This window comes from Dinoponera quadriceps, unplaced genomic scaffold (genome assembly GCF_001313825.1).
Source record: "Dinoponera quadriceps isolate SergipeBrazil2010 unplaced genomic scaffold, ASM131382v1 scaffold2167, whole genome shotgun sequence".
Taxonomy (NCBI): domain Eukaryota; kingdom Metazoa; phylum Arthropoda; class Insecta; order Hymenoptera; family Formicidae; genus Dinoponera; species Dinoponera quadriceps.
In genome coordinates, this window is record NW_014556702.1 from 1,537,793 (window position 1) to 1,565,243 (window position 27,451).

Below are 27,451 nucleotides of genomic sequence, written 5' to 3' on the forward strand. Positions count from 1 at the left end.
TTATCTTCTGAAATCTTTTCTCAGGTATATGAGGGGAATTCCCGTAGGCCGCCGCGATGCTCATAAGCGTCGGAGACATTGTTGCCTGTGTGGTGCTTAATTAATAGACAGAACGACCGCCGAGATCGCAATTGCACCTTGTTGCTCGTCCTCTAACGAAAATGAGTATCGAGTGTCTTTCAACATTCGGTCGTGGACGTACGAGTCACGTAAACAATTACTAAGAGCCGTTGCAGGAATCTCGCTGAGTCAAGGAAGACAATTGTAACGTCGATATCCATAGTATTTCTCGCGTTTTGCGAGAATGACGCGGCTGCATTGTTCTTCGAGGACGTGACTTCCTCGTGCCTTTGTAACTTCGCCACAACCACATCATCACACGTGCTACGCCTCTCACACGCGATACCATACCTCGACGCCGCTTTCATTCGCGATTCTCGTTACGTACCGGCGAAACGCAAAGAATCGCACGCGTAGGCGTGCGATAAACTCAATCGCGTCGATGCTGAACGTGACAGTGATAACTATCGGCATTTTCATTATCTCACCCTGTATCTTGCCATCTTTGTTTCTCGTTCAATTAGTCGCGGGACAGATCCTTGAATCCATTATACGGATTGTTTCAGTCTGGATCCCGTACTCGGTAAATGATAGGCATCTTTTGAAACTCGTATTATGACATAATTTACATTTAACAAGGAATTGCGCGAGAAATATTGGTAATTAGTCATAGTTATGCAAGAAAAATCCAACCTACATGGAGCACGTTACGAGAAAAATGAAGATGAAAATTTGATATGTGATTTAAAAAATATAAATAGCACTGAAATTCTTCACAAAGAAGTCAAGTATGGTTTATTTTCTTCTTTTTAAAAGTATTTGTCGACAAATTTAACCCTTAAAAAATGAATTAAAAAAACAATAAATAAAAAATGGCATATCCAGAAAATAAAAACTGTTTTTTTTTTAATTATTTTAGGCATCCATAAGACTCGAATCTTTTTTATTTTATATGGAAATACGTACAGACTATTCCCATTGATAACAAATCTTAAAAATCATAATTTTGTGAACTGGATCTTTCCAACATAACTATGGCCAATTTTGAAAGTAACGAGTTTCCACGGTGATAATTAGTGAAAGATTAAGAAACTACGAATCCGCCGATCGAACATTAATAAGTCGATCTTCAAAAGTATAAAAAGCATCGCGGCGTAATTTATCGAATTCGATTATCTATCGTTTCTAATGGTAATTAACCGCGTTCATTAAGAGATAACGTACTTTATTGGAGTATCTTTATGAGCAGCGATACTCATCGCGAGTTATACCGGGGAATGCGAGAAAAATGTACAAACGAGCATCTGCGAAGGGTCATACTGTTCGTACGTATGCGTGTGTGTACGTGTACGCTCATTATCGTGATACACGACATTAAGAATACGGAACTTGTATCATTCTTATTGCAAAATTAAGATATCGGGACATTGTATACATTTGTACGGCGCTTTATGATATATATTGCGTTTTGTAATTTATTGCAAACCGACCACGCATTATCGGAATGACCCTCTATGCCCTCCGATATACAGCATTCATTCGTTTTATCCTCTGCACCTGTTTTCTGGATGGTTGCTTCTTGTAGTTATCATCTTATTGTTGTTACTGCTAATAGGGTCAAGTGAGATAATTGAGACCCCGGGGGTTAATGGAATAACAAAATTGTTTCTCGACGATAAGATCAGTAGCTTTCCTTTTTACTACTCTCGATTATTACATTATTATTATTATTATTTTCTTAGACTTTATTAGACTAGATTAGATTACGGTTTCCCTTCCAATGAAAAGTGAAGTATACATCCGCGCGATTATTTCCTGAGAATGTCAAAATCTTTCAAACGTGACAGAGGCTTCGATATTTTTACCGAAAATCAGTGCATTCTTCCTACGAAACACCGGCTGATCGGGTGCTCACGACGTTCTTTATATCTTATTCTTTGCCCCTCGTATCCCACGGCAGCTTGGTCCTTATTTATCGAAAGACACGTCGCCGACAGCCGAAAGTCCCCGATCGACAATCCGACAGAAAGAGAAAGAGAGTAAGAGAGAGAGAGAGAGAGAAGGAGAGAGAGAGAGAAAGAAAGAGAGGAGAGGGGAGAAAGAGAAAGAGCAACGATCCTGCTGTTCCTGTTTCTGCGGTTCGCGCACCCGGGACTGGGTGTGTGCGCTCGGAATGCGTTGAAACATTGCGGCCACGAGAGCGGCGGGATTAAATCTTGATGCATTGCCGTTATCCACGCGTGAATTTTTGCGCTCGTGCATTAAAGCCACGACGAAAAAGTTATCAATTTATTGCGCGCGCCGCGTCGATACGCGATAGCGCTCGCTCGCGCGCGTGCGCGCGCGCGCGCGTTCGACCCTCCCGGCGAATTATTAATTGCCGGCCCGATCGCAATTGTTGTTCCAAACGAGTTCCCGCGTCCTCGGAGTTGTTCGCGTTGTATAACCACACTTATCGCGATCGGGGCCGTCGTTGATGTCGTTCGGCGCATTTTAAAAGCGTTATTACGTTCCGGACACTCGCGGAATACAATAACGCGGCGAGCAAAACGCGCAGTTTTACGTCGCAGCGTTTAACTCGGGACATTCTTGATTTTCGCGATGAAGAAACAGATGGGGCCGTTGATGCGAAGATGGAGATGAATTCGTGGGTTTAATAGAAAGAAATATAATCTGGTTTAAAATATAATTTTCAAGATGTGTCGTACCTATTAAGGCCGTATTTTCAGTGGCGTATTCAAGTGCCGTGTTCTTCTATTGTGCTCCTTTAATGCTGCAAATGAGAAGTTATTTCCGTTTTCTTCATTTGCAGACTGAATGTAGAACTAAATAAGCTTAAAACGTCGACTCTATATATGTATTTCGAGTATTATTATAAATTATGAATTTTACACCGTAATATTTTCGAAACAAAATAGTCATTAATTCTGAAATTTCTATGTAATGTCTATATATTAGTCCTTAATATTAAAGTAAATTTTTCATTAAAATCCTAAATGCGATTTAGAGAAAATTGAAAATAGAAGTTAAAAATAAGATATTAATTAAAAAAGGAAATTAATTAATTAATTAATTTTAATAAGATATTAATTTTAAAAAATAGGATATTAACACGTTCATTGCCAATCACGCGATATCACGTGATGCGAGTTCTCACCAAACGGCCGATCACGCGTTATCGCGTAATAGATATTTAGAGTACATAAATCCTATGTACATAATAATAAAAGCATATAAATAATATATTAACTTATTTTGAGCACAATAAAAACTAAATAAAAAAATTAAAAAAATACGAAATTCCAATTTTCAGCTTGGCAATGAACGTGTTAAGGAATACGTACAAAATATATTCTCTTTACCCTTTGAGAATATCTCAGCTTCCGGATATACTACTTATTTTTAATTGCGTCAATAATTAAGTCGTATTCAAACCTATATATGGTGCAAGTTTCAACGAATTAAAAAAAAAATTCATTTTATGCTACTATTACCTTAAAATGCAAGAAACGACGCACTAATTTGCACGAAAAATTCCCGAATTAAAATCCTCCCGTGTAGAGCGTAATTTTTGTTGTTCCTGAAACATATCCAAAAGCGATTGTAAATTTACACGGGAATTCGGGAGCCGGCGACATTTGCATTCTTCGCGGCGTTTCGACGTCCCCGGCCGGTTTTTATCCGGACTAGTTTCCCGCGGGTTCGGCGCGCGTGCATTTATCGGCCGGGCTCGCCAGCAGCGCGAGCAACTAATATATCTCCCTATTGTGTTTGCGTTGCGATTACGTGATGTCACCGTGCGCGTTATTTTCAGCTTATCCATTCACGCTCAGCATGTGAGCGGTTTTATGAAAGACCGCGGCGCGAGGACGATGTCAAATGACGCGAAGGTTACTCCGCATGTTTCCCCGGAGTTGACGAAGGTGCCCGTTTGATCATTGAACGGATAATACCGTGCAACCTAGCGCGGCACATGACATTTGTAATGGAATCCTTCGTACGGGGCAGGATAAGGGCTTAATGAGCGGAACTGATGCTTCCGCGCCGAACGCGGCGGCGTGCTATCGCGCTGCGGCGCGACTCCAATTTTACACAAGCGCGCATAATGCACATTACTGCGCCAAATTATTTATTCGCTATTGAGCGAGTGTTTATCGCGCATGATATGGATACTGCAGGAAGTTCCAACGTGCATTCATACGCGCGTTTTACCAATCGGGTGTCACGCGATAGCAAGCCGCGAGAGCCCTACGTGCGTGTCGCGCGTTTCGATCGTACAGCGAGCTATTGTTGCTCTCGCGTTAGCTTATTAATATCAATGTGAATATCGGAGTCAGGCTTTGTTTGGAACACCATATTGCATCCTCTACGACTGTCTTCCTGGTTTAAACGACGACATGAGTCAAATCTGATGATTCGACATTTTCGAATCAATAACCGCGATATTCTTTTCCTTTTATTTCGGGCTAAATTAGCGATGGATATTTATAAATAAAGCGCGCCGCGTAATCGGCAGAGAAATTCTTCGCACGATAATCCTACGTAACGACAAGTCACGCCCGGTCACGTTCGATATACGGTCGTACCAGTCTTCCACATTCGCTCGTACGAGAGCCGTACATGATCTCAGTCGAATCGAAAAATCCCTTCGCCACGGAAACGCTACGCGCTTCGAGACACCGCCTAACAGTCGTAGGAATTTCCTTCGGATGAACGAGCGCCGTTCGAGAGCAACAACGAGCGCTATTAAATTATACGCGCATAATGTCATACGTCGCGCGGACCGCCGGATGCGGCTCCTCGCGCAAGGCCTTGCCCAACGGCGACCACGATTCTCCTTGTCCGCTATCGTATACCTGTCATCGCACACGTAGACAAAGCGTCCGCCACTAATCGAGGACCGCTAAGCTGCCTTTCTGCGGCTCGGGCGCAGTTCGCCCCGCGTACGAAAGACTAACGACTGCCGCGCGATCCTCTGTTCCTCGAATAACGTCGGAGCATTTAGGACTCGTGTCCTTGCCGAACGCCTACGTGCGAACCTTTGTCTGGCATGGGCTCTGGACCCTGTCGCCAGAGATACCGAATGCTAATTGGTATCGGTTTTGGCAGATTACCAACGTGGGATTTACACCGACGTTGGAGCAAATTTAAAATGTTTGTTAAACGAAAGATCATCGCTGATACGTAAATTAAGAAAAACCGCTCTCAAGTTATTACTTATTATAAGTTCAGTGTTTGAATATTAAAAATATTAAATTAAAGCAAACCCTTTTTTGTCTGGTCGTTCAAGTTAACTGAATTTAACTTTTCCTCGGTAAAGTTAACAATATTCTTGAATGGAGAATAAATTCTTCTTTTGAATCACGCGCGTGGCAACGAGCTTCTCTAAAATTGTGATGAATATATTTTAAAACTATTATCAAGAAAAAAAATATATACTTTGCTGAAGATCAATTTAGCATTTCAATCAAGAATATCAAATTAAAACAAACTTCATTTTACTTATTCAAATTAATCGAATTTAACTTTTCGATAAAGCTTCTTGAAATGCCAATAAATTCTTCTTTTGAGATGATAACGAACTTTCCTAAAATTGTCCTAAATTGAATAATCGCCTTTCTCAGCAGTAAAATAATTCTTTCCTCTATGTGGATTTTAAATCGTCCACATATCAAGCAATTTCTTAAATTTTTAACTTGGAAGTCTTCATGCGAGCTAAAATTAATTTTCATGTTTAATTTCCAATATTCAATATCGAATACCCGTAACCATCGATGCATATTTTTCCGTTCGTCGATATCGGCGATTAAACGGCCGCTCGGCAATTCCGAGATACATGCGACGCGTAGTCGACGCCGCTTTAACGTAAAAATAAATCCCGATGATACCGATATAGCGCTTTGATTGCATTATCGGGACAATCGTATCTACATCCACCGAGCGATGCGCATCAGTTCGAGATTAATATCGGGACCGTGTCATGGGTAAGCGTCGCATCGCGCGTTCTTGACAGCACAAATGCGCGTTATCTACGTTACGGAGCGGTCCCGGCCGCATGAAATTGAAAGTTAGCGTGGGCCGATAGCTACCGCCCAGACCGGTCCAAGTTTACTCGTACATTAAGTCGGTGATCCGGCTCGAGGAAATATCATTGGCCTGCGTTCGTCGAGTAGCTCCTTAGCGGGATACTGACGGGGGTGGAGATCGCTCCGAGTCGCGCAGACCGATATCACGCGAAATAGCGTATACCCGCTGGCGTTACAAAGAATACAGACACTCGCCTCGTTTCGCGCTCCGGTATATAGCGTCTCGCGCGGTAAGCCGGGGGAATTTCGCGTATTTTTGCGATTTCCGCAAAAAAGACGAGAGTTCGCGTAGTTTAAGGGGGGGTTGGCCGGAGTGTCTCGACTTGGAATTTTCTCGACGGTAAAAATGACGCAGGCAAATACCGCGACGGGTTCCAGCTCCGTAACTGGAAGCGTGCAGCGGCCGGCCGAGGTTCGTCGGTGTGCAATAAATTTTTACGCGCGGGTTGACACATTAAGACCCTAGTTAGTTCCCCGGACCCGGGAGAAAGAAAGAGAGAGAGAGAGAGAGAGAGAGACCGTCTTTCCCAATCGGCATTATAGTTACGGCCGCGATCCGGAATGGGACGGGCAATCGCCGGCCGGAGTTAGTTAACCGGCGCTGTTGGCGCAACACTGACCCTGATTTAAATATTTACGAAGGCGCGCGTCTCTCGAATCGCCGCTCGCCGAATCGTCAACGCCCGGACGCGGGAACGCGTAGCACCGCGCCGAGGAAATTCCACTCGGCCGTGTCGAAGAGCGCATTTCGCTCTAGAATGCGATAATTGGTCGCGTCGTTCGCGCTCCGTGAGCCCCCTGATGACAGGCCCGTTTTCCAATTGCAGGTCGCCGGACAATTATTAGACACGGAGTTCCAGCCGACGGTGACGGCGACGTGCAAAGGCGGCCACATGACGATCCGCGTCAACCTCAACCAGAGTTTCGTGGGCGCGGTCCACGCCCGGGACCATCGGACCCCGCAATGCATGGTCTCCGGCAATGGCTCCACGCACGCCACCTTGGGCATCAACCTATTCGCGGCCAACGACAGTCCCGAGTACTGCGGAGTTCTCGTGAACAACGTGAGTCCGTGATTATGGAAATCTGCGCGATACGCCGAGGGCGACGGAATCGCGCGCGCGTGCGAGAGAGAGAGAGAGAGTTGCCGTCGGCTACGGGGACTGAAACATTGTATCGGGAGCACTCCTTGCGAATTTCGCAAGGACATGACTGTCGCGGGAATTCGAATAATTATATTAATTGAGACCCCGATGAGGTTATCTGTATGGATTATTTTCCGAAAATATCAAAGTCTTTCGGGCACAACAGACGTTTCGATAGTTTCATTTAAAATCAGCGTATTCTTCTTATGAAATATCGGCTGACAGTCGTGAAGTTTTTTTGTATCTTATTCTTTGCTCCTTGTATTCCACGGCGGCTTGGCTCTTATTTCTCGAAAGACGTGTCGAAATTTTATTTAATTATGAAACTATAATTATCGTACTGTATTCTTTATGAACCTACCTTGAGGATTAGAGTAAATCGAAAGGGGGGTAGGGAGCGACCGATTGGGACTAATTGCATCCTCGCGCGAAAATTATAACAAAAATTCGCGGAGAGAAATTTTGCAATTATCCGCGCCTACCTTAAGGCGCGTTTGCGCTTCATACGCTTCGACGGTGACGTAATAGAATTACTATCCGCGTCTGTTTACGGGCAAAGGTTCAGACAATTAATTGTTTTGAGATTGTTGAGTATGCTAATTCACAGCGTAGCCGGCAACCACGCCACCGTCCCTCGCGAGGATAACGTGGGAATCCATCATACACGCGGAAATTACGATTTGCATTTGAATACTTCTCTTTCCGCGGGGATATTTGTTCCGCGAGTATAACGCGCGCACGGCGCGGAGAGAGACCCGGAGAGCTCTCCCGGAGAAAATCTCCATTGAGCTGGAATCCGCGAAAAATTCCCGCAAACTTCGCCGTGGCTTCTTTCGCTACACTCGCGCGAGTCGAGATTTATTTCAGACGGAAACGAACGAAATCATTCAGACGCAGCGAGCGGCTCGGCGAATATATCCGTGCGTGACGTTTTATCGTTCTCCGTATGTAAGCGTGGTGACTTTACAGCACACGGAAGAACGCTCCATTCCCATCGCTGTTAGGATACACAAGACCCTGGAATTGGCGGACGACAAGTTCTACGTCATCACGTGCGGCAAGGCGGGCTTCAAGAATGCCAAGTGAGTTACACGGGGAATAATTAGCAATAAAAAATCATCTGGTTTTGCGGTAGGGTCATAAAGAGGTCGCAACACTTTTTTGTCAAGGGGATGCTATACTTGAAAACTTTGCCGGTGGAATACTGATTTTTTCTGCAGACGTTTACGTTTTATTGCACAAAATTGCAAAAATGATTTTACATAGTTTCACATAGCGAAAGTACGCGCGAAAATGAATTGGAGCATTGTCCAGTATGTGAAAGCGATTAAAAATTTCAAGACTGAAATCTCAACCCGTCGAATAGAATATACATTTACTTAAGACAAAAGTTGTACACCTTGTATCGAGTATGTTTGCTCCGGTGAGAAAAATTTCGAAGATCGTTTCTGTACTTTTCTTGGCAATCGGACATAAAAGCCTAAAAAAATGTGAAAACTTTGCAGACAAATTTTTTTATATCTTGATTACAGATTCTTCGTTAGATATCATTAGATGAAATAAGCGCACTTTCATTTTATTCATATTTACCGCACTAACATTTATGTAAGACCTTTACATATATAAGAAATATAAAAAGAGTAGCGTGATCGTGTCGGTGTTTATGTAACATAACATTTTGTGAACAGTCTCTGTTATCGACTTCGGCATCCCCTTAACTTTCAGAACGTGATCACGTGTCGAAATTGGTTTTTTTAATAATTCTCAGGAGATATGTTTTCCTATCGGATACGATATGCGTATGCGAAACTCGGTAAAAAAAAAACAATGTTGCCTTTTTATGACTAAACGTACTCTGTTGAAGGCCTTGGAGCAATGAAATTGGCGATTCGTGATAAATGATCTACTTTCTTCCTCGAATGTTCGCACTTGTTCGCCGACTCGTCAGATACCGGGTGGGTGAGATTTTCATCAACACGGCGGTCGTCGAGTAGCGTGACGAACTGCGCCGCAGCACTCAGTCCTCTCGCCTTATTTATGGACTCTCCGCGGTGGTATCGTGAATAATCGCCACGCGGTAGATTCTGCCAAACGTGCGGGAGATACAAGTGACTCGCGGCAGCGGTTTGACACGCGCGAACAGCATTATCTAAACGGGAAATACCACTGGCGTGGCTTTTAATCGGTCATTAGCGGCTGCGCGTTTTCTAATCGGTCGTTGATGTATTTGCCGTTCGATACCTACTCAGCCCGTAGATTTCCGCTCGCGCACGGAGATACCTCGGCTTATTATTTAGCCGATACGCTCGCACGAAGGATACCGAATACCGTGCATCGAGATACAATTGGATACTTTCGCGAGAGGCGCCGATATTACGGCGATGTCTTAATGCCGCCGTTGATAAATGAGGATGCTTGAACACGGCGCGATATTTAAGCGCGCAATCAAGCTAATACCGCGAGACGTTTCCTCGATTCAAAGTGCCAGATGCGACTGACAGTTTACTAATTGTCAAGCGTCCTCCACGGCGTTCCGACCGGTTAAAAATCGCGAGTAACTTTAGACGCGTCAAGATCTATGCCCCGACATCGCGTTTTACTCATATTTCAGCAAAACGCTTTCCAGAAGACGACCGATCGCGCGCGATGGACGATAAAATTTCATTCGGACGTCCGAGAATTAGACAAATGGAGCGGCAAATCGATAATTAACATGCCCGCGACGCCGCGGTTTACCGCAAGTCATCTTCTTATTCCGCGGCGCAAAATGCGGCCAACAATTAGTATGCGACTGTCGTCGGGCGAGAGGCCCGGCAAATAATAATTACCTTCGGGGTCGCGGTACCTTTTGAATATATCTTGTCTTGTTTTTTCGAAGTCGAAGAAGCGGTTTGAAAGTCAGCACATGACTCTGTGTGGTTCGCGTAATTTTCTCGTCACACGCGCGACGTCATACATATCGACTCGTTGACATTTTTTTCCTCCACTGTGCGCTTAATCATTCGATCGCAACAACTGCTCCGATCGATCGATCGACCGATCGAGCAGGCGGACGAGCGGGCGAGCGAACTTGCGTCACGGCCGATAATAACAAAATGTACTACGGGACGCGCGAAGAAGTGCATGCTCACGAGACATCGGTTTTTGCATAGAAATGAAACTTCGCTGGTTTCCCTGCGCCTCTTGGACGGAGGCGTCCGAGTGCAAGAAGCTGTATACGGTCACAACTATACGATGCGTGCCGAGATTTCACGCCCAGACGGTTCGTATTTTATACCCCATTCCATCGTCCGCGTTTACGTTCAGTCGATATGGACTAGTCCGTTAGCCGTTCCTCCGTGAGATCCTTCCGTTCGAGAGGAACTGTTGCGTTGAACATTCAATTTGCAGGAATGTACGGGATCCGAGTGAAAAATTGCGTCGCGTTCAACAAGCTCAACTCCAGCGTGCCGCTTATAGATGATAAAGGGTAAGCCGAGCAATAATCTCTTCATATATTACGTAGTAATACAGATTAAGATTGCTTGTTAAGTAATTCAATACTTTCGCTGATCCTATAAATATTTTATCGCTCTGCTAATGAGCCTCAACACATCCTTCTAAAGGTTTTCAGATCACTAACCGTAGAAAGTTTAACTAGTCAAAAGTATCTTTATAAGATTATCATATAGATGATGATCGTAAGTATAAGAGCCTTAAAAGTAATTTGCAAAACAAACACTTCTCTGATTTTTATATCTCCTTTAATTTTAATTTGATTTTAAGGTTTTCTTCAAGTTTCGATATCAAAATTTTTGTTTTGATACTGCTATCACTAATGATATCAATACTTTTGATTAAATATCCGTTTCAAGATTAGCACCGATATTTTCATGGTATCGTAACTTCTCTATTGTGTGTGATATAATGGATAGATGTTGAAGCGAACAATCTTTTCTTCGCAACAATAAGGTGGATTGGTTGAAAAGCCCAGATCGAGCAGAGCGAGCAGTATTTTCATTAAAACTTCAGTTACTGCCAAGTTCTTTATTGCGCGAAACGAGAACTCAGGCTTCTCCGTTTACTCTTTATAAGTTTCCTCTTCTGTCAAAGCGGCTTTAGAACTCCGCAGATGGCACGTGCGGAGAAGTTTAAATTAATTTTAATTCTATTATTATTACCAAGATGTACGGAAACAACGCGTATTATTAATATTATCGCAAAGCCAAGAATAATCTGCTCTAATTGTGACTTTTTTTTTTTTATCGCAAAGCTGTCCTGTGAAGGCACGAGTGATGACGAAATTCATATACGATCGGAGCACCGGCATGGCGGATGCCACATTGTTCTCAATGTTCCGGTTTTCCGACAGTTCAGAGGTGCATTTCCAATGCGACATCGCCGTATGCAGAGGTAAACTGATCCGGTGAATGATTTCCCATTAGCATCCCGTTACAAAGTAGGTTATAAAATGCCATTCAACTTTTGCGGTTCGTCGTTACGCGTTGTCGCCGCGGTACGTAACTGTTCTCGTCCGAGCGACATTTTTTCACGTGAAAAAAGAAGAGAAAACGAAACAATCCTACCAGGATAGAAATATTCCTCATCAACGTGATAATAAATAAAAAAATTATCCATAGGTTGCTAGAGAACATTTTACCAACGTTACCTTTCTTCTCTCTCTAATTCGATTTCTACTTTTTTTATTTTCTCGCAAATTGTGTCAACCACCTTTCTCGCGGAACGGCGCGAAAATTGATGCGACTACGACTCAGGCGGGGTAGCGTGAAGAAATTCGATCGTAACTTTTCTCGTCTGCGGTATAACAAAGTGCAAATTTTTATACTCAGGAAGCTGTGGCACTCCCATTTGCGAAGGAGACAAAGAGGAGCTGATAAAGGGTGGCTCCTCCACTAACGGACAGAGTGTTAGTGGCGAAGAGGGAGTGCTGCTCGCTGGGACGAGCGTTTTTGTTCTCAAGCCGGGCGAACAACGAGGTACGTATGTATCGCGCTCTACCTAATTAATTGTTACCGTTAAGCATACATCATCATCGTTACCAACACCACACTGAGTACTTTCCATTTAACGACTCACAGTCGATACAAGCATCATCCTATCTTTGCTACTCATTGAATATAGAACAAAGACAAAATGATGCTTGCGTTGCATTGAATCATAGGCGACGGAGAATTTTTATCTGAACTATTTGTCTAATTTAGCGGGAAAGCCTCTCTGTAAAACATATCCAGATTAAGGCCGGTCGCACTTTTGAAAAATTAGTGACGAGATCTAAATTTTCCTATACACATTGCTAGAATGCTGCTGCTGTAAATTATACCACAGACAATTTTCTAGAACACAGTGGTAGAAAACAGCGATACATTTTACCCAGTGACATTTAGAATTCTAGCTGGGCCAGCAAAACAATTCCCTGAGTGTATTTCACCAAACCACTTGGTAACTCAGGCTTGGTAGGTATTACCTACCGAATCTTTTTTTCCGTGTGTCGACTTGTGTCATTAAATGGAAAGCCGCCGTTACTAATCTTGACCGAGTCCCGAGTCGTCGAATAAAAATCGTCGGTCTTTCTCTCCGTTCTACTCGCAGGAGCCTGTTTAATGAACGTAAGCGAGGATCGTGGCTCGATAAAGAGATCAATGAGAGCGATCGGATTGGATGTTACGACGGAAGAAGCTCGTGGCGATACGCTATAGTTTTGACATGCTGTCGTGACACGAAAAGTATAGAGCCACGTCGAGAATGCGTGCGAGCTTCTTCGATCCCCTTGTTGCTTCTGTTCTGCGTATCCCATTTACGTCTTCTTCTCCCGCGCGTCGCAACATGGTTGCCTCGTCGTCCCACTTCGTCATCCTGACCTGCATTTGGATGTCGCTTCGACACGCAAGCTATCCGCGGGGCTGTCGTCAAATTATAATGTGTACTCTGGCTGACATAAGTGATCTTACTCCGCTTATCGCGCTTCGTGCTGCGACTTTTCCCTAGTCGAGCCGCTGCGCGACGTGCACGCTATAATTTTCAATACCCCGACCTTCGGCGACGTCTTCGGGGACTCGCACACGCGGCCGAATTAATTATATTAAGTCTCCGCGCACGCGAAACCGCAACACTTTCTTCACGTCGTTAGACGCGCCGTTAAATTAAATCACGCGCCGCCGTCAAATGAGAAACGACGGTGGCGATTTCACGGCGATGAAATTAATGAATCCTCGCGAATCCGTCGGTATTGTCCGAGCGAAGCGTTTATCGCCGGCGGGAGAACCAGCGCGTATTCCGTCCGGAGTCCCCGATCCGGCCTCGTTGAATCCTCCGCTTGCGCGAAACGTTTCTCCTTCGATCGCACGACGCGCCGCGAAGAGAAATCGAAGCTCCGCATGCCGCAATTGAATCTCGTAATTGACGGTATTTCCGTTTTCGCGGTACGCCGCGTATGTAAATGCGCGGGTACACGCGCAATTACCGTAAATGCGAGAGTTACACAGAGAGTTTCTGCATTCGCAGTTGTACAAACACTGCACGATGACGGCAGCGTGCACCCGCTGTGGCTCCTGTGGCTCGCGGTGGCGCTCGGCATATTATTCCTCATCATGCTCATTATCAACATATTCCTGTGTTCGGCGATGACCTGCAGTTGCACCCGGACCGACATTATCGAGAAGGAGCCGTCGATCATCGAGGATTACGATCCGTACCGCAGCTGGCACGGTTCTCAATACGGGTCGAGGTTTGACTTAATTACCTCTCTAACAGCGAATCTCGCGTGACTCGCCGACAAAGTATCTCTATTAATTGCGTCAGCAATATGTGATTACGCGTGTAGCATAACCGTGCGCGATCCAACCAGCGATTTAATACTCGCCTGAGTGCTGCGAATCGATTATTGATAAGACGCGACGGCGTATCCGCCGCGTCAGATTGAGCGCGACGCTTAAATCGCCCCGGCACTTTTCGTGCCGTTTTTTACGCGCCGCGCGGGACCGTGTAATTGGAGAGAGAAAGAGAGAGAGAGAGAGAGGGGGGGGGGGGGGGGATCTTCCGTTCGCTTCTCGGGGGCGATGCGCGTTTCGCGGGTATCGATCGTGAAATTTTCTCAAGTCTCTTGCTTAAACGCAACGCGGTCACAAAGACGGCAATTAATGTGCCCGGGGATCGCCCGTGCGCGATGCATGCGATGGCGTGCTTGAACGGAACTTTTCTTCTGCCCAGGTATTCGTTAAACGGAAAGCAGGGATACGCCTCCGGGGGATCCACCATGAACTCCACGAGGTCGATATCGACCAACAGCGATCACTACGCGATAGTGCACTCCCGACCGGGCAGCCGATACTCCGGCCCCGGCCAGAAGCACCATCATCATCACAGAGGACCGCCGTCCAACATCGGCTCGCACTACTCCGGGAAGTGATGCCTGTTTTAACGTTTGTCGAAAAAAAAAAAAACAACCTAGAACTCTGCGTTATCTCCATTAACGTTACTTTAATTAAACACGAATCCTTACGCGCCGTTACGGCCCATATACGATCGCACGAATGGCAGGCGGTTTCGGTTCGAGCGTGAAATCACCGACGCAACCCGAGGAGACGTTATCACGCCGTCGAGACGATGTTTTGAACGACGTATCGACGCTTTCTTGATCGCGTGCTATTCGACGAATGAATTTACCGGGCATTTCTCTCGTAGCCGGAAACAGGCGCCTACCGCAATTACGTACACTTATATTTGAATAATCTATCTCGTCGCTTTAGTATTCAAATATATCAAATTAATGACAGACGGCATGTGGAAACCAGATTGCACTCGTAATTGATGGACTGGAAATATTGGTCAATGCATAATGGGGTGTCTGTGATGGACGGTATGTGTATTGTATGCAACGTGTGCCGCGAAAATACGTAAACGATCAAGAAAATGTCAGTATGTGAAATTCGATACCTCAATTACGGACCTGCGATTTATACTTCGCGACAATCGCGAAGTTCACGCCTCGAAAGGATACAATTACACAACACCGCCGCGTTTATCGTATCATTCGTTGTAATTTTCCGCGGGAAAATTTACCCGATAATCTCGCATCTTGTTTAACGATATCGACGACAATAAGCAATGTGATTAATTCGAGAAACGCGGACCAAGTATATTAACGAGATAAAACTTTCTATACGTAAGCACGATTATTATATAAAAACACTGCATGCATTCTATACGTCGGAACTTTTATACCTAGCCTTATCATTCGTGAGACGCGATTCTCGTGCTAGACTGCGTATGTATCATAATATAATAGTCATAAGCTATAGGCACACTAGCATCTACGAAACTGCGGAACATTTTGATCTTAATTAAGGTATGACTAGTTAAATGCTTTTTGTACATAAATCCATTAATCGAAAAACAAGGTGTGCGCCTTTTATTTCTGCCGTTTTCGAACACTCTCTGCGGTTTAGACGGCGCGAGACGTATCGCATTGTCGTCCTTCGAATATGATCTTCGCAACGAGAGGTAACGCGCCGCTCACGTTCTCATTATTCACGTCGGAGAAGACGCAGCGTTACGTTTCGTAATTTCTTTTTCTTTTTTCTAGAACATCGTTGCCACCTTTCGCTTTCTCGATAATAATAATCTAATTATGGATCTCGCGGCGCGGCGTTTGCGCTCGCGTCTTCGTAATGTCGGCCCGACTGCGATTTTATTTTACGAAATAGTTCACGCCTCATTAATGATCAGTCGTCTGTAATTTCGAATTGCACGGTTAACTAATTTGCTAATTGTTTATGTGATTATATATATGTGTATATATGCGTATGTGTTTCCCCCCTCCCCTTTTTTTTAGAAGATAGTCTGCGACGAAACGATAATGCTCACCTTCGCGTAACGTCATAATTTCTTGCGGTGACACGACAAGAATAATGTTGTCCCATCCGCATTTGCCGAGTGAAAGTACCGCCGTTTGACCACCATCAACGCTAATCACAATAATTCCCATTACGGACTGCATCTTGTTTTCGTTTTCATTTTTCCAGCGGCTTTTTCTCGTTACTTTCGTAACCAACTACCTTCGTGACCTTCCGACTTCTTATTCTGAGCGCGCGCGCGCGCGGACTACGACATGTCGGAATAATTATATCCTCTTTGTAAAACACGCTTATTACGGCCCGCTTTACGAAGTACAAATTGGCCGGTTTTTATAGCGAAGGAGAATTCTACGCTCGTTTACGTGAGAATCGTGCGAGTAGATTTCTCCAAAAGCTTTCTCCAGAAGGAGCAATGACGCGGCGACGATGGTCCGTGATATGGGAACGCATCAGATGCGGGATCGGTATTTTTAAAAACGATTTATTATTAAAAATACATTTTTAGAATAAAATACGAACGAGTGACTCGCGGTAGCAGGCTCGCATGTGCGTACGCCTGCTCGAGTGTGTAACTCTCGTTTAAACATTCTATGTAAAACACGAAAACTCATTCGCTTATGAATGGTAACTGCCAATATGTATACGGGTTTAGTCACGCAAAGTAATTATGCAGGGAGGGAGAAGGAGAACTGATATTACTAGCTACAGGAATACTGGAGAATTTTCAGTATTACAATATTTACAACAACGATTGATGGTACCTGCCGGAGAAGTCAATCGGAGTGACGACAGTTGCGACATTACGCTCATTATATGCGTCACCGCCGGGTTTTCGAACAGTATAATCGATCGCATCATCGTGATTTCATCATATCCATTAAATAACAAATTACATTATCATTCTCACGATTTTATAATAATTACATCGGGTTAATCATCGAAAGCGTGCTAATTAATCTGATTATCTTCAATGCGCGCAACAATACGATAGTATCATGATTTATCTCAGAACCGAGAATTAACTAGCTCGGTTTAAATATCCTTTACTGCTCTGCACTGTGAACACTCTGCGAGTGCTTTGAAATCGTGATTGATCGTCGACGACGGAATCACTATATTTCCGATTCGCTCGTGAGAAAACGCAGAACTGACGCGCTCGCTCGTTACAATCAATTAAACGGCAGGTATGTCTTCCCCTAGCTTGCAAACTATTCTTACTAAGAGTAAAAAAAATGAGAGTATTAAAACAGCGTATAATTGCTATCCCACAAAACCATTATCCGTATCAGATTGAGTAGACCGAAGTGTACCGTCGCAGTCTGCGAAGCCGACCGTCGACGATCGCTTCGATCGAGGAAACGTATGCTTGACGGGGTTTGCTGCAAAATCGCAAAATTGCTTCCTTCCGTTCGCGTCATATTTAAAACCTTGATCCTGGGAACGTTCTCCTCGTCGAAGCGCCAAAGCGAGCGGCCAACTCGAGAAAGTGACAATTAACAACTGACGCTTTGCGTCTTTCGCGCGTAATTCGGCGGCTTAGCACAAAAAGGTGTCGTAGGAAAGACTAATATCATCTAGTATTTTTTTTAAATCGCGATTATGAGTGAGAGAAAAATGCATTTCATTGTATCTTGACAAGTATATAATTTGTATAACTAGGTTTTAAATAATATTTTCATGTTACGATTTATTCTAGCAATAAAACTTTAATAACGACGGGTATGACAAAAAGTCCCGACCTTAATGAAAGTTCCTTTCGTTGATGATGCCAAATGAGAAAGCTAATATTTCGCGCGTCTCTTTTGCACTGAGCCATCGAATCGCGCTCGTTAGCGGATTGGACGATTATGCTACTGAGTGTTTCGTGTTTCGGTGATTCCGACGAACATATTTCGAGAAATGAATCGGGATTTTATCTACAGTTATAAGGCACGACACACACACACACACGTGTGCGATCATCTCGTGTATCTATGTGTAATATATATATATATATATATATTACACACACACAACACACAAACACACAGGCACACACAACACACACACACGCACACACACATATATATATGGACTTGTGTATGTTAGTTGTGTGTATATGCGTGGATATGATCAAATGAATTAAGCGTTAATTGTGAGTTGCATATAAACGTAGAGTATTTTCCATAGAAAATGGAGGCACCATGAATAAACATACAGCTATTGTCGCGCCGAGAATGGCGCGTTGTATTAATCGCGTTGCGTTAACGATAACGTGTCAGCCTACCTACGATTGAATCGCCACGGAACTTTAAATTAAAGGGGGAGGGCCAGATTCGAGAGGCGATTTAAATTAGAAATCCAAAATAAGCGTGTTAACGTATGAATCCATGCAGATTTGTGTCGGTAATTGTCTCGAAATTGTCTCGATATCCCTTTGGATCGTCTCGTGGAACTTCGATAATCGAGAGGCACACAATTTTACCCTGATACTTCCATTTAATGTAGTAAGTTTTAACGTAAGTCTTAATGTAATGTAAAATTTATTGCAACTTTAGGCTGTCGAAACAAGAGCCAAAGTGCGTGGAGCTCGCGCTGTTTCGCGACACAAGCGCGAATTTACTCTCTAACTAAAAAGTTGTTTCAGTAGCCTGGATCTGCCGAGGGAAATCCACTGCCACCTGCAATCAACATTGCTGACATATTTTAGCGTAGCAAAAATACTTGCATATATTACATTTTTTACTATTTATTTTTACTGTTTTTTTTTTACTACTTATTTTTACCGCTACAACGCGAAAAGTTATTGCATCTCTTCCGGCCACAGAACAACGAACGAACGAACGAACGAAAATGAAGCGTTTGACGAAGAAATGGCGAAGATGACTGAAACGATTGATATATCGGAGGAAGCGAAATGAAGCCATCTATGATAAATGGGGAGCCGGGAATGATAATGATTTAAATAAATATTACTTCTCTATGCTCATGCGAAAGATCGTGTTTAAGATCTTTTTTCTTTGTAGATGTTGATTCGTATCGCCTGATATAACGAGATAGTCCTTGAATAATTTCGAAAATTGTGGATTCCACGTTCGCGCAGATCCAGCCTCCTCTCGAAGAACGTTACTCTGATAATGATAATCCATCGATCGGACCGCCGGTCACGATGAAAATCTCTCGGACGGTCATGGATCTCTTCCTCTCTTACGCTACCTACCTAGCTACCTATCCCATTACTCCCACATTAATATCTCGTTAACTGTAGTGACTATTTCTACATTATTTACAGCATTGCAAACGTTAATCAGAAACGTTCGTACGTTTCCAGCTGAGATGCTTCACTCGTCACAAGAGGGTTCGCGGTCGCCATCCGTGCTTCCCGTACAGCGTAAATATCCGCCGAAATCTCTTCGAATCATCCTCTCGCAGCCGTCTAAGCGACGGTACGTTCGCGGTACGCTCTCGATGGGAGGACGAACGCTGCACCTGAATATATCCGCGCTCTACGGGACTCGCAGCGGGCAGTCGGCTGCTTTCGGAATAACAAAAGGGGTAAAACACGCAACGTGAGTGTCACACAACGGCGGGTGAAGCATCTGGAACACAATAAATTATCGACTGTCGCCAACGTGAAGTCATCATCGCCTCTGTGAATGTTCGTCGTTTCGCGACGTCCAGCGGGACGTCGACCGCCTCCTGTTGATCCGTCGCCTCGCGAGAATCTCTCCCCAAAGTCATTCGATTCCTTCTGCACCTTGTCCTCTCGCGAGGCAACGGGTCAACATCCCTCGGACTCCTCGCCCCGATCGATCGCCGAGCGCGCTTTCGAGGACGACCGATCAGGTCGAGGAGCTGAGAAGAGCGATGAAGGGAAACGTTACAAGCTCGCGCGTTACTTTACAGAAATATGCTACAAGTATCGTATGAACTTTGGAGCGTCTTCTCGGTCTCTCCGAGCTGGTCGCTCGCGTTCGCGCATCAGTGATACGCGGTGGTGCCCAGCGACAGCGGCGGCGTGATGGGTGGCAAGTGGTCGCCGCAGGTCGGGAAGTTGGGCGGTATCGGCGGCAGGTCCCCGTGTGTCCCCACGTGCAGGATCAGATTCATACCGATTAGTATGTGGAACAAGAAGTGGCAGTGGAACAGCCAGTATCCTGCAAAGGAGGTTTGAAGTCACGTTCGCGAAGTCAAAATCGCAGACCTTACTGCATTCTCGTTAAAGCGAAGGAAATGCTAATAGCTCGTCACGTTTAACAAGATGTTTACTCAAGAGAAGTATCAAGTTCGCCGAGAAATCTGCGGTCGACAGGAAGTGTCCATTAGTTGTGACATTTTACACACGGTGTAGTGAAATAATCGGCGTATGCAGATGCGCCGCGCAAACTTTCGCTATTACGCGAGCAGCTGCGAGCGGAGGCAGTTTGCATCTCATCGGACTACCGCGCGCGCGAAAAGTTCTCGCAATTGTCGTTGTTAACTTACCCGGATTATCCGCGCGGAACCGGAAGATGACGTAGCCGTTGTTGGGAACGGCAATAGTGTCCTTAGCAGGGGGCAAGTCGAACTGTCTGTGCAAGAGGCCGCGTTTGTCGAGGTCCAGGGCGTGTTTCAGGTTGATCTTCTTCACGTTTTTGTCGGGAGAACGGCCGATACCGACCACGTTGAACGCGTATCCGTGCAAGTGGAACGGATGCGACAAGTTTGGTTGTTGTACTGTAATCGCAGGCGAAGGGTTCGATGATGTTTAATTTCATCAGACCGACGTGGTCAATGTGAGATCAAACGTTTGAATAATCATTAAAAAAGAATATATTGCGTTTAAGTCAGCGAGCGTAAAAATCTGTTTTCAGAGACCTTGCTTCCTAACTTGAGTTTCCTCGGAACATATTTTTTAATTCAATTCGGTCCTGAAAATCTCACACAAAAAGAGCGTGGGGTACCATCAATTGTCACCGGTGATAATAGTCGTTCTGGCGACGATACGCGCGCGACACATACCTTCATCAACGAGAACCACCTCGACGACCGCGTTATGCGGAATGTCGACCTGGTGCGTACACATGCAGTTGGCACCGCAGTCGGCCGGTCTGTTATCACCGTTGCAGAATTGTTCAGGTGGAATGTCATCGATTTGCGAGAGCGGAGGCGCCGGAGGGAACGTGAACGAGATCTCGTCAACGAGAGAAATTACATGGTCGCCGGTCGGCGCAACTGCGAACACACACCGAAGTAGCACACTGAGTCTCTCTTGCTATGTATCTTTGAGCGGGCTCCAAGATTGCGGTGTATTTCGTAGACAAATTGCGCGGTCGATTTATCTCGATACGGAAATACGGCTTCGAATTAACGAACGAAGATGCAAGATACGGGCGATATCGTTTCGAAACATCCTCCATCTAAGTTTCGATGCCACACACGAGCCGGCCCCCGCGTTTTCCATACTCTATCGAAGCTAATTGTCTTGAGGAATAAACAGTACCATTTACAACGGACATACTTCGCGATGTACCTCACGTAATTCCTAGTGCTTCGAGCATTGCCGGACGATGTAGCATGCAACACGCGCGATCGTATCCCTTTCCGCGCATACCTCTCTAAGCGTACCCAAGGGACGTCAGACGAAAATCAAACGCAATCATCGCGTGGCGCGTTTGCCTTTTCTCTGCGGGTTAAACCAGCTATTACGCTCATTAGCGCGTCCTTACCGAGGAAGCGATTGTAGGTCTGCGGTTGGAAGACCTCCTCCGGTCTATAGAATAGGAAACGGAACGGCAGGAAGATTTTCACGTCAGGGCGTTGCTGAAGGATACCCTGATCAATGTGGCGGGCGTTTTTCAATTGGCTCACGCAAATCGCATCCTGGCGCGGCCGGTTGCAAATGGCGTCCAGCGGATTCAGAACCTGAGGAGGAGACGCTCGAAAATTTGCTCCTTGCGGCGCGCTTAATGTAAGCAACGTCATTCACCATTTTCAAAAACAGTTTGCAATTTATCAGCGTGAAATATCTGTCATATTTGCGATCCTGTATTGTAATTGTGACAATATATTCGCATTTATTTCACTTTGTAACGCGACTCGGTACTCTTCATAAAAATCTTTCTTCGAATTAATATTATTTCGAAATGTCGTTTCAAGATTACACTGAGAAAAAAGTGAAAAAAAAAAAAAATTAAACCTTATCTATGTGAAATATAAATTTTATATCATACAAAAAAATTGTTAAATACTTTTTCCTCAGTGCATTTATTTATGACAGTTAATATCACCTTCCGAATATTTCTTATTTTTTCCAGCAAAGAAATATTTCCAGCCATCAGAAAGAGTTATTATCGTAATATAAAAGAAGTTCTTTGTGTAAACGTGATGTTTCCAAATGCCAAACTCGTCTTTCCTTCCATAGCTGACAAGGATTAAGAGAATCTCTATCTTACCGATTGAAAATAACATTCCAACTCTATCTTGCCATTACATTTTATGATTCGTGCCGAGTCACGCTGGGGAATAAACATCTCTTACGTATTGAAGAATGTACGTATTTAACTTAACCAAGTTAGATTATAGTTCACTTTCACAGTTTCTTCTGTTTGCAGTACCCGAACAGATGGCAGCGCATGCTGCGATGAGACTTAATGAGACTCTATACCGGGATACTCGTTAACAGACTTCGTGCGGATGGTTCGACCGCATCTTCAAGTTCCATCGCAAGCAGATAACTCTAACGTAGAAAACAGATATATGCTTACGACGCCTTGTGGGAGACCGAAGTCATACGTAGGTGGCGCGGTAGAAGGTTGATAAGGACCGCGAGCGTATCGCAGGATAGCTAGCTGTTGAGCTCGAGGAATTCCACATTCTCCGAGCGATCGAAGTTGGATCCAGTAAGCGCCGACTGGCTGGTCGGCATTTATGACGAAATCGTAACGTTCACCTAACGAGGGAATGTAAAACTGTAAATGATGTATTTGACGTGAGAGCGATAAAATCAAAAATTTTCATCGGCCTCGCGAGGGACTCGCTATTTAGACTAGTAAAAATTTCTTTTGCAAAAGCGCGCGTCTTCGAGTAATCTTCCTTAACAGAATTTGTCAGATCTATTATGTCGAATAATTGACTTTCTTAATTATCATCTAATTATCTGTTTGGCACACATGAATGAAAAGAATTTGCAAAACGGACACTTTACCCGAGAAAGAGATTATAGTGTTAACTTGTACTGGATGCACTGCTTCACCGTCAGTAGCGATAACGGTGAGCGTGTGACCCTCGATAGTAATTTGAGCGGGACATACTGATCCGTATGAATTGATCAATCGGAACCGGTAACGACGGCCCGGAGTTATCGTGAACACTTCGAGGGGCGTGTTGGTCATGAAACCGGTGTTAGGGTCCTGCAATGAAAGGTATGAGATATGCTGATAAATGAGAAATACCAATCGATAAAACTGTACAGGAATTAATCGACGAATCATTCAACGAAACATAGCGAATTTATCTTCTAAAAAGATAAAATCTCGCTGGATTTTTTGAAAATTCTATTATCATTACTATAATTGATAAAACAGGTTCTTTGAATATTCCCAATTCTCTACCACAAATCATAAATTCCAGCGTGGTTATACTTGTTTGATGTAACGATCTATTAAATAATGTCGTTTTCCTTGTTCAAAATCGATCAACATTCTAATCGACGTACCCTAAATTGACCTTTCCCGTTGATCAACACGCTCTCAGGCGCTTGACCAGTGTTGACCGCGAGTCGACCAGGATAACGCTCGATAGCGCTCTCGTGGAACCAATCACTGATGAGCACCACATGCGTAGTTAAATCGTAATCGTATAGATTGCTGTTAGGATCCTTGCTCGGCGGCTGTCGAATCACTATGCTTCCGTAAAGACCGTCGATCTTTTGCATGCCGGTGTGAGCATGCCAGAAATGCGTACCTTCGTTGCCCGCCGTCCACTGATATCTTTATACATCATACACAACCATTTCACTTTATAAATTATGAAACGTCGTCATGCGTGTGTTAGTTTGCCGCACATAAAATGCCGCATCAAATGGAAAGTCCGAATTTTCAAATGCCTCTGAGCAAACGTATTCCAGTAATCTCTGTTATTAGACGTCACGTCAAAATGACGGTAAATGATCTAAATTATTTTTTTCGAAATTATATCTCATTTTTATGTTTCAGTTATTTTAAGTTTCACCGTGAATTCTTTCCCGACGAAATATCCTTGAATGGAAAAGCGTGTGCTAGAGATTTATGCATTGGCGTGAAATAAACGATTACGGCGTGTATGGGGATGAGAATGAATTTGATCCTTTTAATTCGGAAAGTAAGATCTCTCCTATCTGTACCTGAACGTGTTACCCTCCTGAATGGGGCACTGCGTCACGTAAGGCACACCATCGTAATACTGAGACCCCCGTTGCCAGACACCGTGCCAGTGAAGAGTGACTTCCATTCCCTCCATGTGATTTTCCACGTCGACTACGACTTTGTCACCCTGGCACACCTGGATGCTCGGTCCGGGGATCATTCTGTTCGCGGTCAGGATACCACGCTCCACGCCGTCCGCCAGGACGCATTGACAGTCGCTCCATATCGAGTTGGTTGCGTTCGGTGTGCATACCTGACACGCTCTGAAAATTAGCGGCAAGTTTGCACCGACACTAACCAGGGAAGTTGGGCAAACAACTTTTCACGCGTACATGGTAGCTTATAAGCCATCGACCGCTTTCTGTTGCTAAGAATGAGTGTTGTTCGTTGAAGAAACATCTACTTTGTAACTCGAAAAAGTATTCCTCCAAAAACTACTTTGTATTATTTTTCAGACCGCGTAAACGCACGATGTAATTTCCAATCGACGAAAATTCCATACGACACAATTGTAATGTATACGGGATGGTCCCGAAATTAGACCGACGGACTTCGCAGCGGGAAGAATCGTTTCGCAACATCGATCGTCCCGAGTCGTTTCGCAGTGATGCACTTACGCGCCGAGCACGGTGTAATACTCGAGCGTGAAGTGGTAGTAGCATATCCTGGGAGGCTCATTCTCGCGGCAGGCGCGAGCGCACTCGTCCGGCGACGAGAGCGACGGGTTCCGGCGTAATTCGGCGGTCGCCCGCTCGTTGTAATCGAGAGGTCGCGTCCTCGGCGGCCTCATCGTCACCCCTCGACTACCGAGGTTGTCGATACCGCCGAATCCGCTGCGGAACACGCCAGCGCTGTTGGCCGGATGAGTCTGCACGAGGCCGTGGGCCGTAGGGAAAAAGGTCGCGCTGTTGTCCTGCTGCGGGAAGATGTCCTCGCTTTTGAGAGTGGGGGACCAGAAAGAGGAGGAAGATGATTGGTCCGCCGCCGTCGATTGATCTACAGTGAATAAACGACATTCAGGTGAAAACGATCACTCGCGAGAATCGGTTAGGACACTTTTTGTTTTTTTTTTAAGCGGAGGTAGTGCGAGCGGTCGGAAGATGCGGCGAGCAAAATGCAAGAAGCAGCATAGCCTATTAATTGGTGACCTATATCTTAAATATAACGTTAGCTCTCAAATACGGCAGGAAGTAATTTGTAGTAATAGTTTTGGGATTTCATTATAAAAGGATTATGTGTGAGACTCGTGTTCAGACATTTATACTTATAATTATGACATGGCGAATTTCTAACCTTGCGAAATGACTAATAAGTTCCTTGTTATTCGTGGATTTCGTACGATTGGCGTGCGATTATCATTATTCTGTCGTGTCATTATTTCGTCGGTCAGCTATGAGCGCGTAGTGTCGTAACAAGATTATTACGAACATTCGTTTTGCTTTTGCTTAGCGGCGTCGATCAGTCGCGTAGACATACGACGTAGCAGAAGCGGGACGTTTCAGCTCGTTACGTGTCTAACAATCACGTGCAACGTTAACCCAATTTTTATCGATACATGGAATGCCACACACATAACGAAATCGAATGGTTTCAAGACACGAATATATGCGGGACCTAACGACGGTCTTCTTAGCCTTGCAAATGCGACTCATAACAGCGCGATACTCGATCGGTCGCAGTTTTCAAAAGCACTCTGCAACATTAACGTGCGCGGTGCGGAAATGATTTTCGAATGAAGTAGAAAGCCGAATTAGGCTGATTGTTAGCGATGATCGGGCCTAACAAGTGCATGCGAAATAAAACGTGAAAGTACGATAACTCGGCGTGTGTAAAATTTATGTGCGTGGCGGATGAAATTGATCGATAGACCTTAACGAACGGTACCGTTGGAATAAAAGCGATCAGTAGAACGTCGGTAAGCGTGAAAGATGAAAAGGTCGATCCAATCAAGAAAATCGAAAACCGTTTACGTAACTTTCTTATGTAACTTTTTAGTTCAGATCATCTGCTAAAAATATACAAAGTTGCAATATTCAATTTGCGGGGACAAAAATAAACAGGGTTGCCATAGAAAATTAATTTTGAAATTCCCTGACTTTTTCATGTTTTCCACATGACAATGGAGAATTGTCTATAATCAATAAATAATCTTAAATTTGTATGTTTAGAAACAGGGATCGCAGAAAATGTGGCTTATATTATTAGAAGATATTTAAAAAATTATAAGTATTCTTTAAAATAAGAGTATTTATATATAAAGGAATTGTGAGAGAAAAGTTCAAAATTCCAAGGTTCCTTTATATCTTTCTCTAACTATTCCAAGTTTTCTCTTTGTAGCAACCCCGAATAAGGCTCTTAGCTGTAGACTCGAGTTTCCAGACTTTATGCGTCAAAATAACGAGGCTTTCTCTCATAGAAACAACGATATCACGTAAGAAAAATGATGGTTTAAATTAGCTTACGCATTTTCCGCCGTCAATCGGTAACGATCTGCCATTGCGTAATGAAAGGATCGACTCCTTCAACACGCAATTCCTCGATCCATATCGGAGGAAAAAACAGAGAAAACCGCTTGCGCATTGTAGTCACGTTTGAAGTCAGCAACGGTATGCCGCGGTAGAATGCGCTATTAGTAAAGATCAGCCACGGCCGGCTGAGATTTATCTCAGGGGATTTTTCAAATATGTGTAACGTAATATTTCATGCTTTATACCGGTTGATCGCGAGGCTCGTTCGGATAAGTCCACGATGAAGAACGACGCGATAACGTTCTGCCTAATATCACATGCGGAAGATTTAGGAGAGCTATGGGCTTTCTGGTATTGCGTTAGTTCTGTAGTTAAACAATGTTCCGAAAGAGTGAGTTTGCAATTACCTCTGACATTATATGTTACGTCTTCTGTGTTTCTTCCGAAATGTAAATTACACGTGGCAAATTACATCGC

General features: G+C 44.3%; 2 protein-coding genes across 3 annotated transcripts in view; one reads left to right on the forward strand and one right to left on the reverse strand.

Annotated features, from left to right (window-relative positions):
* The window catches only part of LOC106747991, a 36,324-nt gene extending 20,638 nt beyond the window's left edge, over window positions 1-15,686 (forward strand). The window contains exons 2-9 of one of the 2 annotated variants that reach the window (XM_014626103.1): window positions 6,974-7,210; window positions 8,261-8,373; window positions 10,444-10,553; window positions 10,682-10,760; window positions 11,544-11,683; window positions 12,121-12,267; window positions 13,793-14,009; window positions 14,498-15,686. In XM_014626103.1, coding sequence (XP_014481589.1) covers window positions 6,974-7,210; window positions 8,261-8,373; window positions 10,444-10,553; window positions 10,682-10,760; window positions 11,544-11,683; window positions 12,121-12,267; window positions 13,793-14,009; window positions 14,498-14,696 — 1,242 coding nt within the window. In that variant the 3' untranslated portion in view covers window positions 14,697-15,686. Of the gene's footprint in view, window positions 1-6,973; window positions 7,211-8,260; window positions 8,374-10,443; window positions 10,554-10,681; window positions 10,761-11,543; window positions 11,684-12,120; window positions 12,268-13,792; window positions 14,016-14,497 lie in introns of both variants that reach the window. The other variant, XM_014626102.1, reaches the window with a different exon arrangement.
* Window positions 15,687-18,191: 2,505 nt separating this feature from the next.
* Window positions 18,192-27,451, reverse strand: part of LOC106747989 (laccase-5-like) — a 52,957-nt gene continuing 43,697 nt past the window's right edge. Inside the window, exons 2-10 of the mRNA XM_014626101.1 lie at window positions 25,124-25,502; window positions 24,485-24,769; window positions 23,819-24,092; window positions 23,309-23,513; window positions 22,869-23,053; window positions 21,831-22,026; window positions 21,124-21,336; window positions 20,608-20,838; window positions 18,192-20,279 (exon numbers count right to left, since the gene is read on the reverse strand). Of these exons, the coding sequence (XP_014481587.1) occupies window positions 20,104-20,279; window positions 20,608-20,838; window positions 21,124-21,336; window positions 21,831-22,026; window positions 22,869-23,053; window positions 23,309-23,513; window positions 23,819-24,092; window positions 24,485-24,769; window positions 25,124-25,502 (2,144 nt within the window). The 3' untranslated portion in view covers window positions 18,192-20,103. The remainder of the gene's footprint in view (window positions 20,280-20,607; window positions 20,839-21,123; window positions 21,337-21,830; window positions 22,027-22,868; window positions 23,054-23,308; window positions 23,514-23,818; window positions 24,093-24,484; window positions 24,770-25,123; window positions 25,503-27,451) is intronic.